We start from the raw sequence: 19993 nt of genomic DNA on the forward strand, positions 1-19993 counted from the left end.
TTTTTATTTTACAGTCTTAATGTTTTGCTCTAAAAACAACACCAAGCAAAAAAAAAAAAAAAAGCAATCACCTTTGATATAAGGCAGTGGTTTACCTTCATGAAGTGGTTTACACAAAATCTGACTGCTCTTTTGTTTGAACTTTTTGTAGCAGCTCATGAAGCGTTCTTCATTTCACCCTAAGACTAGCAATGTTTGGATTAAGTTAATTGTAATTTTGCCTTTCATTAAGCTAACAGAACAACACCACTATATTAGTTTTACTCAGGACTGACTTTCTCCATGAATCCCAACAATACTCGATGGTCAGCAATTTTATTGTAAGTTTTTTCTTTTCACAACTGTCAAAGGCTACATACTGTAATGACAGCCACGTTTAATCACCTAAAACAAACTGAACCAGAATTTTAAATGATACTCTGTGCAAACCAAATTTGGCAAACTTAAATATTTTGGGAACAAATTGGTCAGAAACACTTGTGCACTTGTATTAGCGCACAAGTGTACGCTAATTTTGCTATGCTAAATTAGCATACATTGTTGCTATGCTAATTTAGCATGGCAACAATTACAAATATGTAAATTTTAAATTAAAATCACCTTATTTATTCCATTCTATTTTTATAAATTATACTCCAAAATGTTTTCTGCCGTTTTTACTCCAAGGGACGAATTTTATCGTCACATAAAATACAATTTTAAGGTTTGATGATTAGGTGACGATGACAAGAGACATGTCCACACAACAATAGCAATTTTAAGGTAGATGGTAGATTGGGAGAATGATTTTAGTTCGTCTTGCTTTGTAGAGGCTTTCTATAAATGAAAGCCTTGCATAGTCAACTTCTACAAACTTTAAAGCAATATTGAAAGAATATCTTCAGAAAAATCAATTCATGGTAGGTAATATTCTTGTGGATGAACACAACAAATATTTTTACTTTTGTTCGGGAAGATTACTCAAGTTTTCATCTTACGTATGCAGCCACCCTCCTGGAAGTTGAAGAATCCTCTTGAGCATCGGTCACATTTAGGCCCAGTGACGCCAGGCTGACAGCGACACTGACCCTTTTCGTCACAGTCAAATGACTTTGAGCCGAATGAGTTGCAGTGACATGGGATACACACCCCGCCTGTCGTAACGCCGTGAGTTTGAGGCTAAAAAAACAAACAAACAAAAAACCAGCGCAGGAGGTTGAAAACAAAACATAGCAAAGAAAAATTATGCAAGTTCACTTGATATGGAAGACTTTTAACACACATGTATAAAGAATAAGTAAAAAAAAAAGCTAAAATATGTTAATTTACACTCTTAATATGTGCTTTCTTGACTTCAATCTCCATACCAAAGTGGCGTTAGCAATTAAAACAACAAAGCAAACCGCTGGTTAAGATTGTTCAAGAAACAGAAATACTAACACCACATGGCACACAGAAAGATGTTGCTTAAGCTATTAAAAATCAGAAAGCATTCATTATCATCAAGTCACACATTTATTAAAAATAATGCTTTTACCACAAGATTAATCCACATATTTCAACAGCTTATGTTTCCACACAAGTTAAAAAGCGAAACACCCATGCTGCTTCAAACAACCACTGCCATCCACATTCAGGGTGTGTTACCCCTGTCTGAGGTCTGTACGCTCCCCTGGGACAACCCCCTGTTGTGCGGGAGGTTCCCCCCCACCTCTGCTGCACAGCTTCTAGGGGAACACGCTCTACAGGGCGCCGAGTCTCCCGCCTTTCGTAACCTAGGCGACGAAGGTCACAGCGTCGGCCCATGAAGCCGGGGCGGCAGATGCAGCGGCCCTCAGAGTCGCAGCGCTGAGAGATGGAGCCATAAGGACTGCAGCGACAGGGCATACACTCCTGCAGCTCAGCATCCCACCAGCAGTTAGGCTGGACCAATCAAAATCCAGTTTGATGGATAGAAGGTGGGCAAAAGATTGATGACAATAAGCAAGGAGTGAAAGTAAAATCAAGAGAATGAAGTGAGGATTTGTCTAGAGAGAATTAAGTAGTAAAAGCAGCATAATTTCCACAGCACCTATCATAGAAACAACAACAATTACAGCATAAATGTCTACAAAGGTTTGTAGATATTCTGTTAAAGTAAGAAGTCAGTGATGGTAAAACTCTTTTGATACAACAGCAAAACTATTGCAAATATCTGTTTCTGTGACTAAATATCCAGTGCTTTGCAGCAAAAACAACAACAAAAAAGCCCTAAAAAAATCAAATTTTCAGGATTATTTGCAGTTACAAATAGTGCGAGAGTGATTGTAACAACTCCCTTTAGTGCAACCACCATTACTAACAGAAGACTACTAAACTTTGGGATTCCACATGAAACACAGAAATACTGAGACCAATTAAAAAGAAAATATTTTCTGTGAAATGTTGAAGCATTCTTTGGTTTGATCAAACAACAGTCCAGCAAGACTGAGTGAGACTGGTAGCAGATAGAAAGGCAGCTTATAGGAGAAAAGCAAAGTTGATCTATTTTAATCCTCTTGAGCTTTCAGTTTGTATTTTGGAACATAATGGGCTGGAAACTTTGGAAACTTGAGAAATAAGGTAAGAAATAAGGTAAGAAATCACATTTTGCTATATTAGTAATTCTATCCGCACTAATTGTGGAAATTGCTAACATAGATTGCTATAGAGATGTCAACTTTATTATTACTTTTGAAAATAGTGAAAACTTGTTTTACAGAAATTCCTCTCACACAGAGACTTGTGACCTCTGCTCTGGTTTAAATAATTAATGGGTGTTCAAAGGAGGAATGCTAGAAAAATATTTTGAATGCTGTTCCTTTATGTTATGTTTATGGGCATTAATTAAAATTGGTATCCAAAACTATAGTCAGTGCATTTCTTTCCCATGACCAAAGCTGTTGCATTGCTTTAGTCAAATAAACAAAAGCTTACCATGCACTTATCGCACTGCCGTCCAATCACATTTTCTCGGCACTGGCACTGACCATTCTCCTTGTTACAAACTTCTGAAACTGAACCATTAGTGTGGCATTGACAGGCTGAAAATGAAAGAAAAAAAATATATGAATATTTAACAGCAACATAAGTTCTGGGTTTATTCCTCCCACAGGATCAAGACTTCCACATTCTTCATCCGAAGTACCAAAATCGGTTCTTATTGACGTAGACGAGTTTTGAAAATTGCATCATTTTGTTTGTAGAGAGGCATTCGCCTCCTCTTGTCGACACAAGGCCTGATGGAAATTGCACCAGCTTTTTCCATGGAGGAGGCTGTCTGCAGAAAAAGTATGGTACTCTCTCTGTCTCTGTTAAAGCAAAACAGAAGACGCTTTGGAGAAGTATGTGGGAGCCTTTGGCTTGGGTTTTTCTCAGTGCAGACAAAGTGTAAGCATAGTGTAACAAAAGGTTTAGGGATATTATTGGTACTGTAACATTTGAGTAACGATGGAGTAGATTCAGTAGAGGATGCACATCCAGTATGTAGGGGTTTTATCTCTAGCAATGAGAAAAATATTGATGGTAATGTTTGCCTCAATATAATCAATTGTTTTCAGAATCCACGAATCTTTAATTCTAATTCCAAAATCCCTTAAAAGCTGTTTTTACTAAAACATTTTTTGACCATTTTGGGAGTAAATAGCCTAAATATTACATGCATTTACTAATACACATGCAGCAAAAATGTTTCTATTCCATTGCTTTCCCACGGTATTTTATTATCACTTCTTGGATGAAGAATTAAAAATAACAGGCTTGAAACCAAATTGGCTTAATCAACAAAAGAGTCATGCAAGGTAATGCAGAATAAGGCTAAGAAAGTAAGACTTATTTGTTGAGAAAGATGTACAATGTAAGGCAGACGCACAACAAGCACCTATCTTTGTTAACCTGCCAGATGGTTTATTACTAAATAACAGAACAAATGTTTTCCAAACTGAAAAAAATCTTGAGAGCAAACACTGAAAATAAATGTATAACACAAGAGAAAGTCACATTTTATCCCATAACAAGGCTTGCAACATAGCAACTCACAACAGAGTCCAGATGGTGCTTAAAAGGTGGCGCTAGGGGAGTGTAAGACACATAGACAAGCATCTACCTGCACTTTCTACTGCATATGTTTGTGTCTATGTGTACACATGTATACCTATTCAGCAATGATGAATAGACACACATGCGTAGGAGGGCATGCATGCCCTTCCGAAAACTGTATTTGTGCTTCTGGGTATCGGTATGTACTTGTGCAGACATCTGTGGTGAGCTAACGCTTTTCTTTCCAAAGGCAAAATCACATTTGTCCTTCTGCCTGCTCTTCATTTAAGATGAAGCAACAGCAGGAGGCAAAACAGACTAGTACCCATGTGTGTCCTTGCTGTGTGATGTGGTGTGTGGCACTAATTTTATTACAAAGTGTATACATCGTGTTCTTTTGTGTGTCTGTGTGTGTACTCATCTATGGTTTTAATGGCTTTTGCAGCAGATGGGAGCTGTGATGTTGGAGCTTTTAATTGTGTATCTGAGGGGTTGATTGGCGTATGTAGGTGTGATTTTTCATCAGCTGGGATTTAAGCTCAAAGTTTGAAAAAACAAGAAGTCATGCAGGGTATCATAATTAGACTTTATGAGGAAGACTGTGTGGGAATGTGTCTTGGTATTCTAAAACTTGTAGAAATTACAAATTAAGTAGGTGACAATGGAAGTGAATTTTATGCAGCTCTGTTTCAGAGACACGAGAGTCCTCTAATGGCTGCATGCAACTAAATGTTATGTTTAATGCTGTCACTCTTTACCAGGCCTTTAGTTCTCCCTTCACACAAGATAAAAACTAAAATTCCTTCTCCATTGTAATGTCTCACCTCTATGTTTGGTTCTAGCCAAGTCGTGTGTGTTTCCATTAGCAGTGTGTTCCTCACTATTGCCCGTGTGAATATGGGCAGGTCATTTCTAGTGACACTCAAGAGTACAGAACCACAAAGTTGTGGTTTTGATGGACTCAAACTCAGTATTTTATTTTTTCTTAAAGACAAATAGTCGAAAATGTCAAGTTGTTAAGGTTAACCAATAAAATGATGTTAAATCTCTTCTTTCACTTTGGCTGACTCAAATAAAACCCAGAAATTGCATTTTATCTTAAAGAAAGTCATTGCTGGCCCACATCTTTAAATGGAGACAAATCTGACCAGAACAGACTTTGTTAAAACCGGTCAAGCCCATGGAGAATGGGTTTTACTTCTCTCTCCATGACCTACAAAAAAACCCATTTTCAGTCTGGATACAATCAGGCCTCTTCTCCACTCTTACACTCTATCCACACTATTTTCTTTATAGCCGTGAATTCTGGGGTTTTGAAAAATTTGTTGAGGTGGTCTCAATGTGAGGAAATTAATATGATTTTGTGGAACAACTAGTCCTGTCATACTGCATCTTTAAATTGAGCTTTCGATGTGTGTGAATGATGGGTACTGGATCAAGGATGTGGAACTGACAATGTTCTGCTGCATCATGACAAGGTACATAACTTCTGATGGGACGTTATCCTGATGTAAATATTTGCTTCTGTATTCATTAGCTGGCTCTGCTTGTCCCTTCAAGTGGTCTTATAATTATTAGTCGAATTAATCAGAGAGCACAAACTGTGAATTTCACTTTCAGCTTTAAGCATCTGGCATGCCATAACAGAGAATCTTAATTAGTATAAGGTAGCTTGAGATTAAGTAAGATTAATATTGAGAGGTGCATTAGTTCTGTAGATGTGGTGAAGATATGCAGGACGCATGCTGTGTGCAAACTGTGGTGGAATTTTTGACATGTTATAGATATATTGGAATAATGCTGATGATTTGCGTATGCTACACTGTCAACTGAACAGAAGACATTCATATTCCAATGTATGTTTTTATAAAATTATTATTATCATTATTATTATTTATTTTTTTTATATCCAGTGTTGAATTAATTAACAAAAATATGTTCTCAAACAAACTGAGTTTTAGATCAGTCATTGTATTATCTAAGTTATTGTATTTTTCCAAGTGTCTAAAGCATTCCTACATGTACATTTACATGATGTAATAAATCTTCATGTTATTTAAACCACCTCTAAATATAAAACCATACAGATACATTTACTTTACTGGAACTACCCTCTTTAAATTTACTGCCTAGATTCACACTAGATTGCACTTATTTAAAAATTCCCTTTTTATAGTCTTCAACTTAGTATAGTTAAAAAATTTTACCCTGTAAATTATCTGATAAATATAGGGCATTTGTAATTTAACAATATACTGTATAGTATTACACATGTGTTCCATACTAACAAAGTTACAATGCTGTATTTCAGTATCTAAAATCTTTGACCTTTGCATGTGAATTGCTATCTATATTATATTTTGACTGGTAAACACAACTTGTATCTCATTGCAGGTTGGCATTCGTATTATTGAGCGTAATATTTTTCTATCTGAATGTCAAAGTTTTCATTTGACGGTCAGAAAGTAAGAAAAAAAAATGTTTTCCTATTTTCTCAGCTTAAATGCTGAAACTATTTCCAAAACGTTTAGTTGCATAGGGACCATTTGTGCATTATTGAGTTACAACAGATGTACTTACTTTTAGTGAATAGGGAACAATCAAACACAATTTTCAAATGATTTTTTTCTTGTGTGAAAAATACTTGAAGATCTCCATTTCTTTGAATTTACTCATCAGACAAATTGCTTGGCAGTCAGATTTACTCCAAAATATCAAACATTTTTCTTTTACTTTTTCAAAGGGATTTAAACTGAACCATTATCTGCCCAATTTGGAGTAAGCAAAAATGGCCAACGGCGACAGCTCTGATGTACAAAGAATGAAAAGCATGAAAAGGATTTTCTCATTCTAATAGCACACAAATGGACTCAGCCTGAACTCTTCTGCTTCACTCAATAAAATTCATTAAGACTCGGAGTGATGGGTAGAGAGAAGCAGGCTGAGAGAGAGTTGTTGTCTTTTAATAATTCTTGGTGGTCTTCTGTCATTCGTACAGGATCAATAACCCTCCGTCTCAAAGACGCAAGCAGCTGATCAGTACTGCAGGAGAGCAATAGATCAGGCTGATTAATCAATACCCATTTAGGTGGGAGGAGAGGGGAAACAACTACAGAACAATGAACTATCAAATGCACATTAATACCCTTTGTCAGGCTGTCTAGCTGCTTTTGTGCAGCCTTGACATACTTTTCTGTCTGTTTCTCGGTGTAAGTTTTCTGTCTTGCTACCTGTGCTTCTGGTTTTGTCAACAAAGCAGCTTTAATAAAGAGCTTCAAGATGAAGTGCCATCTGAACATTTGTTTTTTCTGCCTCATCTCTATGCCTTGCTGTCCCTCCTCCCTTTTTATCTTTTTTCTCCCAGGTATAGTTTCTTATTCTCACTTTTAAGCACAGCTGGCAGTCGGTGGGCTGCTCCGACATCACACCTCCTACTGGCACAGCTGCTACTTGACACACACTCACAACCACACTCCAGATGGTGTACTATCGATTCAATGTTTTAGTGAGACTATTAAAGGTATCATTTAAATAATTTGAGCTAAGTTTCTTAAGGACAAAGTGCTCTTCAGTGCAACACCCCTGCTGCGATACAAAAGCTCCACTGCTGGCATGCTTTGCAAAAGCACAAAAAGAAAAAATGTCTGATGCTAATTATATTTTCTACCTCTAACAACATGTGAATATCCTTCTGATAACAGGTTCTTTAAAAAGCATCTTTAAACTGGTTTTCAGTCTCAAGACAAATTGCTCAGTCAGTATACTAACATTCACTCATTTAGTGTCAATGTGCTGGGGTTTGATCTCTGAGAATTAAAATGAGTGATTACTGTGCAGTCACTTTTTCATTTGACAGGACTAAAAAGAAAAAAAATACAACAGACTTTTTTTGCAGGTAAATGTGATTCAAATCTAATTAACTTCTCATCTTAATTTCATAATATATAATGAATATGCACATAAAAGCCATATTTTATTGTTTTAATTATTCAGTAAGAACAGGACATTCCCACTGTGAAAGAAAATGTCTTCTCCAATTATAAGACAGTTGAAGGGTAATGTGAGCAAATTCTGCCTGTTTTGATCAAAATGTTCAGCTTTGAATGTATTTTTGACTTTATTCTAAATTGTTCCAGTCATTTTTATTTCGACCATGCCATTTCTTTAGCCATATGTCTTGGCTTGTCGAGAAACGTGTCTTATGTACAACGTGTGGAAATATAGCATATGTTGTAAAATGTATAGACTGATTGTCTATGAGTGTCACTTGTGATGCACTCCTGTTTAATTGCCTTTTGCAATCGATTTTTATCCCTGAACATTTGAAAATTCAAAGTACAACAAGTGACTCCAAGTGGTCAAATAAATATTATTTGGATTAACCAGTAAGTAACTTGGGCTCATTTCAATTGATACAGCCCCAAAGCTCTGACCATGCTGTGATTTGTTAATCATCAGTTTAGACAGAGTGTCTGCGTAGAGTAGTGTGAGATGAAGCCTGTTAGTGGCTCATTCCTGCAACGTTTGAGTAGCAATTGCATATATTCCCAAGTAGCAGTGCATATGTGCAGAATTTTTACATTAAATAAATAGTAATAAGAGATAACTCTATGAGTAACCACACTTTTGCAAATGTCTACTTTTACCAAAGTAGAAATTTGCATAAAACCATGTTATGCCTTCTTGTCCCATGTCCAACAATCAATGCCACTGGGGAATACAGGCAGAATATTTCATTGTGCAATATAAATATGCCAATAGTCAGTAATGTCCTACATTAACAGATGCCTGTAATGAGATTCAGTCCATGTTTAGATTGAAGAAATTTGTTGTTACTACAGCCAAAACATCTTTCACTGTAGATTTGTAAGCGGCAAGCACTAAAATATTTCCCAGATTGGAAAGTTCTGTTAAAAGCCTTTACAGTACCCATATGAGTTCAGGGCTAAGCTAACACTATGATCAGGTTTATAACATTCTTTTGTGTTCTTGGCCCAAATAAATCAAAATATGATGGAATAGTACCCAAACGATATATTTAAAACGTAATTCCCGGATAGAATTGTTTGGTGTAAAAATACTTACGTTGGCAGTTTTTTAATGTCATGGCATCCCCATAGTAGCCTTCAGCACAACTGTCACAAGTCACACCATCGTAACCTTGACGACACCTCAAACACTGGCCTGTGATCGAATCGCAGCTATTGGGAATGGAGAGGTCCAGATTGTCATTGCAAATGCAGGGTTGGCAGGATCCTCCGGGTACAGCAGGCTGGCCGTAGTACCCATTGAGACAGCTAGGTGGCAGAAGAAATGACGCAAATGAGGTTCAATTCAATCAGCTATAAAACATCAATAAACTTCATTGGCAGAATAAATATGATTATTTCTGATTAGATATAGTGAGTGATGCTGCAATTAGAGAAGCAAACAAGCTAATAAATACTGTCTTTACAGCATATAGAATTTTAAATATTTTTTGTGTGGAAATTTTCAAATCAGTCCTCCCAAAAAAATATTGAGAAAATATGCATACAAGACAATGTACATGTGTTGTCTCATCATCCAGAACATCTCCTTTAAGAATCCATAGTTGCATGCAGTGAGAATTTGACTCAAATATTCCTTTTGGATCCCTGTTAGTTGTCTGAATTTTGTAGATCAAAGTAAGAAAAAACAAACATACAAACAAACAAACAGGATGACCTCAAAGGTGAGGTGAGATGAATCCCACCATCTCTGACATAAATGCCTAATATGGCTGCTTTGCATTGGTTGTCAGCTAGTGAAGCAGGATAAGGTAAAAATTATAATATTCAAATACAGTTCAAATGATGGTTTCTATTGTTCTCGTTGTTTTGGCTGCCAGACACAGCAAATACATCTAAGAGAACATCTTTCAAATTTAAATAAAAAATAAAAACAAACAAAAAAAAACCCCTGTACATTTCCTTTTCTTTAAGCACGCTCTTATGCCAACAGGAGAAGAGTGATGTGATGTAATAAATGAGAGCAATTTAAAATATCTCAAGACCTAATCGTCGTTTCAGCTTGTTGATTCTAAGTTGTGGCAATAAGGTAGTTTCCTGTTATTTTCTCATTTTTTTTGTATTGAAAGAGCCAGTACTGCTATATTCCCTAAAGCACAAGTTTTCTCCACTTTTATGTGGCAATTACATTTGAAAATATAGTTTTTCTAAGCTTTCAAGTCTGCAATAAAATTGACTGCCACTCTTATGAATCTAACAGCATAAAATTACTTTTAGATTTCAGCTTGAAAAGTTAGCATACAGCATCAAAATTATTGTTTACTTTGCTGTGTTAGTGTGACAAACATCCATGTCTCAAAAAAAAAGACTTCTTATTCAAGTATCATTAGAAAGGAACCAAGAAGCAGCATCAATGAAGTTCAGCTTGACCACAGTAAAAAGCCTCATTGAAGTGTTTGTTTTTTATCAGTGGCGCCTGATTTTCTGACTCATTCCACACTATAAATGAGTGATTTGAAGCTGGGAGGAGAGTGTGCTCTTTGAGCTCTGAAGCTGTGCTTTCTAACCAGAAAAAAAGTGAAATCCTCCCTCAGGCTCAGAGTCTGCTTTTGTCTTGTTTTTTGTTCAGGAGTGAGTGGAGAGTGGAGGTTGAAAGGACCTCATCTCTAGTAATGTGGCCATTGTTGCAGTTTGACAAAAATCCAAGCTCTGGTTATTTGGCTCAACTTTTTGTCTTTGTCTCCAGAGCAAAAGAAAGGTTGGGTTGATAATGGAGATAACGGAAAGTTCAGAGTAGAGTGTCCTGTGTTTTTTTCATGAGGGAACCAGTTTAAAAGAGTTTTGGATATCAAGAATGTCTGTTTTTTTCCCCTCCTAGCTCCTATACTCTGTGGATTAATAGAAGGTTAATTTAAATTAATTCTCATATTTAGCAAGGATTATTAATGATTTTCATCCTTACTTCTTCAAGCCTGCAATGTGATTTTGAGTCCTTTATGGCTCTTAAACTGGTTAGAAATGCAATGGCAAAAACCAAGAAAACAATATGAGTTCATAATACTTTTGAGGTACTTTGGTTTGCGCTCATCCTTTCTTTCCCTTTGTAAATCTCAGAAGTGCAACGCAACTTCCAGATGACTCCATCATGTGCAATTCTACATTATACTCCAAGATCAGAGAATTTGTGACCCAAAGAATGTCACCTGAAAAAAAAACTAAAAGAAACACAACAGTCAATCTATTTACAGCAGAAGATAAAACCAACTATGGATCTCGTCTTGATTTGTTTCAACATTTGTATTAAGACATTTCACATTTTCTAGTGTGTGGTCATTTGTGAAGAGTAAAATTTTCCTTCTGTCAAAGTTGATACATCTGAAATTCTCACTAAAGAACAAAAATGCTTATAAATATTCTAAATAAAATAATATGTATTTCACTTAATTTTGTTTCTAAACAGAAACAGTATTCTACTTCAGTGGTGTCCAGAGTCAGTCCTCAATATCAAAAACATGAGTCAATAGCAGATGATTGTAGAATATAATGAACCGTAGAGGAGCTAATTCAGCCATTTGAATCTTCTGTGTTAGAGCAGAGACACATCTAAAACAAGAAAGACACTCAAGTGTAAAATTAGAATTTAATTCTGTAAGATTATTTTTGATTTTGTAAAATAAATCTTTTTAGCATCATCTGCCAAAAAAAGAAAAGAAAAACAAAAATATCACAAATAAAATGTTAGGACTTTTGATCTAAAGGAAAAAAAAAGAAAAGAAATGGTGTTTATTGTCAAACTGGAACAAGATTTTATGTTTTGCTTTTCAGGTTCTTCATATGAATAATAATCAGAGGATCTTCAGAAGTGGGAAAACGTATTAACCTGAGAGTGCACCGCAGGGACAAGAGCCACTAAAACCAAATAAAGAGCCTCTGCTGAAATAAAGCTCTACATTTTGAAAAGGTGGAATCAAGATGAAAGAAGAGGAAGAAGGATAGAGAAAGGCAGCAAAGTGAGAGTGAGAGGAAGGCAAGTGAGAAGGAGAGGGGGGAAAGGTCTTCACATTGAAAAGAGAATTGAATTCAGAGAAGAGGGAAAAGAATGAACAGAGAGAGGGAAAGAGTCAAGAGGAGCAAACTGTTATTACCACTGACCCTCCTTGGTACTCAATAGAGCTGGTTTATTAGTTTGTGTGTGTGTGTGTGTATATGTGTGTGTACGCATGTTGCCGGAATGTGTCTACATGCGTGTATTTAGTGTGTGCCGTGTCAGAAGTACATCTTCCCAATCAAGTGGCAAAACTCGACTGAAATCAATCAAATTTTTCGAGGAGGATAGACCATGAGGCAAAGTGAATGTGTTTGTTTGGAGTCTTTTTTGTGATATGAATTCCCACATTTTGCTCTCTGTTCTTTTCAATTGAATTATATCATGTTGATTAAGTGGGTATCCATGTCTAGCTGCAATTTAAGGGGAAGTTACAGAGAAAATTAAACACCAGTTTATGTCAATCAGAGTAGCAAATAAAAATTAAAAAGGGCAGTACAAATATGAAACTAGAAAAATTAGCAATTTAAGGCTATGTGAGGTCCAACATTTTAAATGGGTCATTTAATATTTAACAAAATGCTAAGTGGTCTATTTTTGACCATTTTAGGGATGTTTTACTTTCAAAAATGCCTGCTTTGTGCCAACAAATTTGTTCATGTAGTTTTAGTCATCAAAATACATCAAAAACAATTATTTTTGCTGTGTATCAGTCATCAATTTCCCTGTGCACTCACATGGCTGTCATATAAGGAGGTTTTCAAAGGGCTATTGTTGGAACTGGAAATCCCTTTCTTTGGCAACAGGCAAAACTCTGGGCCCTAATTTTAGTAATCAGCTTCTTCACTCAAGTACTGGAATAGCACTTTATGATTATTGCAACTAAATTGCAACTATATTATTTCTAAAATGTTATCTATCTGAGCCAAACTGTCATTAACAGATTAAATTATTTTGGTCAAATCTTTAGGAATAACCCAGGAACCATCAACACTTTATGGAAAAGTAGGACATGTTGTTTGTTTATAGTTGGAAGTTGACTGTTTAGTGAACCAAGAACTTGATTCAATACCATACACAATGTAGATATTATTTGAGTTATTAAGAGGGGCAAAGGTGATGAATGTTTCCTTTCCAGTCATTACTCACATAAGCAGTTAGTTAAACAATAGCTACAAATATAATCAGAAACATTAACAAAAGTAGCTGTATTATCAACAGCTACTTGGCACTGGGTCAGACTAAATTCATTTGTATTAATTGAAATACCTGATGAGCAGGAGCATTTAGATTCTTGCCAGACCCTGAAAAGCAGCTTATGACTCTTGGAGTGTTTTAGCATACAATGTGCTGGGGCTTGCAGGGGCTTTTCAGCTCTGTTTTAAATGGATGTTTATGGACAGAAAATTGAAAAGCAGAACCACTTAGCAGTGAGTGGATAGTCTATTAGCATGGGATGAATAGAGTGGCCATTTTGTTGCAACCCATAATACAGACAAATTGCCATATTACAATTAATTACCACAAACAATAACAAAAACAGCACAGATAATGAAGCAGGATAGCAGGTGGAAGGTATCAATAAGACTAGTAGAACAAAAACAACAACTGCTGATTACCTCCTTGTACTGCTATTAGTTAGTAATATTCCATTTAACAGCTTCTATAGAGAACATAAAAATTCATATAGTCAAGCTTGGCATTGAAGAGGAATATATTAGATTGGCCTTATGTCAATGTTAGATCATATTGGCTGTATGCTGGATGGTAATGTTGTGGCAAAGTATAAAAATGGAGTGAGTCAGAGTGCCACTCAGCAACAAATGAGGTTTATAAAAAGACTAAAAGATGGACAGAGAAATTCTGCACTGGACAGCATGGCAAGGCGAAGCATGCAGACTATGTGGCACCAAATATAAACAGCCTGGATATTTGCAGCTGTAGTTTTACAGGAACACAGTGTTTCAGGCTCAACGTTCACAATGTTGGAGATTAAGTCAGGCAATAATCAGCAATAACAGCCAACAGTGATGCGTTACATTTACCCAGCTTATGAAAATGTTTCATCTTCTTTGGTTAATATGGAAACAGGCACATTGAATAATAACTACTTCTGAAAAACCTCAGAAATTTACACTTCAGTGATAAAAACGGAAAAATCCTGGCAGGTGAATGGGTATACGAGGATTACTAAGAAATCACAACTTTAGTTCTAGTAATAAACATAAGAATCTAATCTCCCTGTCTGATGGTAGGCAACATGGAGTGCATTCATTTGAATTAGGAAGGCTATAAAAGGGAAAGCAAAGACAGTAGACACTATATACAGCAAATGGGGTTATTTTAAATAGAGGGTAAGCTGCATGATGGTTTGCATAGGTCTTTGCATAGTCACTAACCAACTGAAAATTATTACCTTAACGATTGTGTTAGAGCAAAGGATCTAAGGATGACCTCCTGATGAATTCATACAAACTGTTATCACAGAATAAACATGTTCTCCGGAGTTAGTTTTCCTTCCATCTCTGCAGCTAGTTGCTAAGCTAGAGCTAAGCTGACATTTTTTAAGAGCAAGATGGAAGCAAAAAAATTTTAATTGTCAAATATAATTGTTAATTTCAGATTTAACACTCAGTAATAAGAATGCTAGCTGCTAACAGCTGCTATATCCTAACATTCAATCCAGGATAGAGATTTGGCAAATCAAAATATGTTGGTTTTGAAGGGGGGGGGAAAGGTCTCTGGATTATTTGACCCAGAACAAAATGATAATTTACCAAGGTTTTAGTTTGAGTCTGAGAAGTTGCTGGAGAGATTCTTTTTTTTTTTTTTTTTTTTTTAAATCTTATCACAAATTGTTTAAAACTATGTAAACAAGTTTTTTTCTTTGTCTGATTTCCTCAGTTTGATACACAAAAAGCAAATGTTCTTCATTTCACTTAGCCTGGGTGGTGAAGAGACCATTTACACTGACTCCATCATCACATGACAGTACTAATAAGAAAGACTTCTCATTAGTGTTGAGCGGCTTAAAAAGCCAGCAGCTAATGGTACAAACATGTCAGTCAACTAGAGTAATAAAATGTGCAATGGATAGACAGCTGGATGGACAATGAGACAATGTCCTGAATACAGTTAATGAGCAGCACATTCCATTTTTGTTTTGCAACACCTCACTACCAGATTGAATTCCTGCCCAAATGGACCTTTCCTGAACTGAAAAGAGTAACAGTTTTTATTTTGCTGCACATCTTTGTGCAATTTTAATGAATTCAATTAGATTTTAAAAGTTAATGGGTACCTACTTGATCCAGATAACAGGTTAGTGACAGTTAAGTTGTAAAAGAAGATTTTTTTTTTAGTTTAGATTTAATAATTTAATGACGGCATGTTTTGAGTGTAAAATGTGTTTACCTGTCGCATCTTGGCCCTGTATATCCAGGCTGACACTGATCACAGAGCAGCTCTCCTTTGTCACCAAGGTGGCATGTGGGGCTGAAGCTGTTGTGGTTTCCACGGTGGCGTGATCGTTGTTGAAGTTGTTGTTCAAGTCGATAACGTTGTTCCAAAGTGGGGAGAGCCAGGTGGAAGAGGAGGAAGAGAAGACAAAGGCGAGTTAAGGCCATTGCTTGTCACCTCACTGACACATCTGCGTCCCTGCTTTCACTTTGTAGTTCCTTTTGTTCTGCTCTCACACATAACATACATTTATTCCTTACAAACTACAAAGCAAGTACTACATCTAAACACACCCATTTTAAAAACTGGCCTCTCTACAAACTATTGCCTAAACGAACTAAGAGACAGGGAACCAAAGTAACATGATAGTCGGTTGCCCCCTGTTCTGTCACCCTCCCACTTCCATAAACTAAAGATAGTTCAGCTGGCTTGGGTTCCAGGCTCCAGACTGACTCACTAGATGACGAACTGGCTCATTATGAGCTGCTCACTGAGTTCCAGATAAGCTTGCTTGGCAAATGCACCTGCGTAAACCATAACAAAATCCAAGTCTTTATATAAAATCTGATTCTTTATATAGATGACCAATTTCACATTTATATTTCTTACTATATCAGCTAGGTAGACATTATAATTGTGCCTATTTTGTGTTAAATACAAAATAACTTGACAGGATTCTGTTATGTACTACTACTGTACTACTGTATTAACCTTAAATTAAATTCAAGTATCAGCAACATCTTGCAAAAGTTTTTATACCTCTTGAACAAAACTTGCCATAATGAGTTACATGACTAGGAACAGTAAGAGGAAAACACATGGCATCCTCATAGCATGATGCTGCCACCACCATAGTTTTCAAACTTTGACACTTAGTGCCACAACTAGTGGTACTTGGATTCCCTTTGGTGGTCCTCAGAAAAGAATTGTGGTATCAATTCATATAAAGCTAGAAAGCTAGTGAACTGATTTAAGAAAGATCTCATGACAAATTTTAAAACTATTTCAGACAAAATGTGAGAAATTTAAGGGAACTACTTCATGTTGGATCTGTAAACTTAGTGTTAGTATCAATTGGGATTAATACTAACAACTATAACAGTGTTGGGACAGTGACACTGATTAATGGCAGAAAATGTGTTTATGTCAACACCTAAAACACCTATTACATTGGAGTTTATATAAAATGAACAAAACTTGAGGCTGATCACAGAACAGCAACACCAACATGGTATTAGGGTTAGGGTATTATTTTTCATCTAAGCTCATGAAAGCTTAGATGAAAAATATTCAACTAGTTTTTGAGCAACTTGTCAGTGAACAGATGAGACTGGATGGCTATTTTTAAAGGACTGGTAGGCATAGCACCTCACACTAATGCAAGCATGGAAGAGAAACAGTCAGTTGTGTCTTTCTTTAGCTCGTAGCATCGTGGAATTGACACGTAATGGCTGCAAGAAAATTCTCAGCTGCTGCTAACAGTGTTTGTTTGTGGGGATGTGTGTGTTCATTTTGCTGTAAACTGAATGAGACACTTGTTTCTTGTGTTTACTGTCATTCATTATTTTAAAGATTAAATTTATTCAAACAGTAAAGAAAGTTGATATTTTCTTTCATTGGTAGGCTGTTTTGCCCATAGCCACATTTAAAACCACAATTAATGTTGTTTTACTTGTATTGACTTTGTGTATGTCAGAAAGATTGATTTGTGTCAAATTTACATTGCACAACCTAAAATAGATTGTTTCTCTAATAATGTAACATCTGCAAACATGCAAATTATAGGATTATAAATTAGAACAGTTAACTGGAACACCCACCAAAGTTAAAATTTTCAATTTGGGAGGTAAACTCCAAGTTCAAAATCCAACATTATGGCTTGAACAAAATAAAATGGAAAAAGATAAAACAGGGACGTGTAGTCTACAATAAAACAGAACATCCCTCATCAAATGGCTGTACAATAATGTTTAAATTGAATGTTAAATGCAAACAAAAAGAAACTCCTATTTCCTAAGACAAAACAATTATTTAATCTTCTTTTTTAGCTGGTACTCTGTAGTCTCTCAAATCTGGGTGTCATCTTGTCTTTTCACAATCACAGTAAAATGCTTGTTCGTAACTGTTTTTATCATTTCAGAAACATTTCTATGTTGAGACCATTTGTGAGACTGAGTTATAGAAAGTTATCCCTTCTGTTCAGACTATTGTAATAGTTGTTTTACTTGTTTGAATAAAACCTGTGAAGAATGCTGCAGTGTTAACAAAACCTAACAGCAGAGCGCCCAGAACTCCTCTTCTTGCTGCCCTGCACTGCCTTCCTGTGCATGTGAAGATTACTTTTAAAGGGGATCTGTTATGGGTCCTCTATGGATAATAGAAAACATGTTCTTTTCATTTTTTGCACAAAGTCATTCTTAGATAATGAGATTTCAATTCTGCCCATTTTGAATTGCTTTCAGAATGAGCTGTTTTAGGGCCTCTTGTCACTTTAAATCCAAATAAATCTTTGCTGGCCACGCCATCCAACCCGGCGTTTACACTCTCTCTGTATATATTTCAAAATAGCAGTAAACAGATGCACAATTATACAACAGAGCATCTTTGACTATGACTCAGACCCAGAAACAGAAGAATTAGCGCCTCCTTCGCAACCATCTAGGAGGCAGCAGCTGTTTCTGTATGGTAAGTCAACAACAAAACATTTGTATTTTTGCATGCGGCCATTGTACAGCGCATGCAGAGGTAAGACCAACAGACCAAATGCATTGGAGCTCCGCTTGGGTTAATAGGTGAGAGGCTGGGCTAGGCTGGGGTTGCTAGGTAATGGAGCAGGCCCTATCAATTGTGATTTTATAATCAGGAAATTTGTGAAACTGCTTGCTTTCCAAACATGGAAAAACATCAACTTATTTCCAGAAATTTTTATTTTTTTATTTTTTTTAAGCGTTTGGACTGCTTCTTGGTACCACAAACGAGTTTCAAAATGCGTTTGTGAGTTTCAAACTCAGACAGTGAGACAAAAGACTGTCTCCCAGTTTTCAGGCAGTGACTCTGAGGCTTTTAAATACCGTCCCACTGTCCCTATGCTTAACAACTACAGACATTTTTATTCACAAACCTTTACTCAGTGTGTTTCTTGTTTTAATGATCTTGCCTTTGTGAAGCACTTTGTGATGTATAGGTCTGTGAAAGGTGCTATATAAATAAAAGTTTTGACTTAATTGGCCAACAGAACAGCATTTCAATAATTTGAAGCATCTGTCTGCTTCTTTTATGAACCACAAGACCAAATACCTATCCTTATAAATGTTTCTATCACCTATGAATAACTGTTGAGGTCAAATTGTTTTTTTTGAGGAATTTTCAAATTAAGTCTGAATTCATTCCTCTTAATTAACAAACTAAGTTGATGCTGGCATCCACAAATAGTCTCTAAGTACACAACCTTGTTCCAACCAGAAATTCACTTTCACCATGCAAGAAAATATGTTGTTTTTTGACGAGCGTGTAAATACACACATCTTTACATCTGTGTTCAAAGTTGTTAAATTAGACAGTTACCAATATGATACAAGGTACTGTAATTTAAGACAGCGGGAGGACAATGTGACTGGCTTCTCACAAAAATATTACCAAAGTTTTTTTTTTTGTTTTTTTTTTAAAGATTCGAATGTATTTTGCACTCATTTTGTGGATGCATTCTGATGATCCTAATGATGATGACATTTAGTCCCACAGCGATGATGCTTCTCGTCATACCCTGCTCCACTCTTCCTGTGGTGATGATATTTTTACTATAATGTCACCACAATTATATTCCTACCCAAGATGATGAAGTCTTTATGTCACGACTGGGGATTATGACGAGTAATAGTTAAAAAACAGAGAAGCAGAGTAGAGACAGCACAGACAGGCTGGTCACATTATTAACCCCCGGTTCTCCAGAACCTACTTGTTGCTGGGAAGATTAAGTGGGCAGGCACATGGCTGACAGTCTTGAGGTGTCCCATGGGTGGCGTTACCATAGTAACCAGGTAGGCAGGTGTCACAGTGGTGGCCAGTAGTATGGTGGGTGCAGTCCTAAAAAAAAAAGACAAATTTTAGAAATTGTCTAATTAGCTTTAACACCAAAACAATAATGTATTAAAACTTTACCAAAGTTTTGCTTTAAATCAAAATACTGAATCCACATTTGGAGGAATTCTTCATATCAATCAGGTTTTATTATTTTATACTTGATATTCTTTCAAAAGAAGAAATATACCAAGTTCATTGTGAATATCGCACATCATCAAGTCGCTCATTTACTACAAATGAGATGCACAGTATGACTATGATTGGCAATGATTTGTCTATAACATCTGAAAAACAAGCACAGTTTAAGTCTTTCCAGCAAAACATCACTGTAGACAGCCTCGACCTTGTTTGGAGCACATTGCCTTAAGGCAGTTCCTCCCCCAAT

The 19993-nt window shown here is 36.2% G+C and overlaps 1 protein-coding gene across 6 annotated transcripts in view; it reads right to left on the bottom strand.

Moving 5' to 3' along the window:
* lama2 (laminin, alpha 2) overlaps positions 1–19993 on the bottom strand; it is a 152770-nt gene that overhangs the window by 59265 nt on the left and 73512 nt on the right. For 3 of the 6 annotated variants that reach the window (XM_044105768.1, XM_044105767.1, XM_044105766.1), the window contains exons 19-24: positions 19484–19611; positions 15484–15570; positions 9121–9332; positions 2935–3041; positions 1627–1902; positions 978–1158 (exon numbers count right to left, since the gene is read on the bottom strand). In XM_044105768.1, coding sequence (XP_043961703.1) covers positions 978–1158; positions 1627–1902; positions 2935–3041; positions 9121–9332; positions 15484–15570; positions 19484–19611 — 991 coding nt within the window. The remainder of the gene's footprint in view (positions 1–977; positions 1159–1626; positions 1903–2934; positions 3042–9120; positions 9333–15483; positions 15571–19483; positions 19612–19993) is intronic. The other 3 variants (XM_044105771.1, XM_044105770.1, XM_044105769.1) reach the window with 1 other exon arrangement.

Source organism: Gambusia affinis, linkage group LG22, assembly GCF_019740435.1.
Source record: "Gambusia affinis linkage group LG22, SWU_Gaff_1.0, whole genome shotgun sequence".
Classification (NCBI taxonomy): domain Eukaryota; kingdom Metazoa; phylum Chordata; class Actinopteri; order Cyprinodontiformes; family Poeciliidae; genus Gambusia; species Gambusia affinis.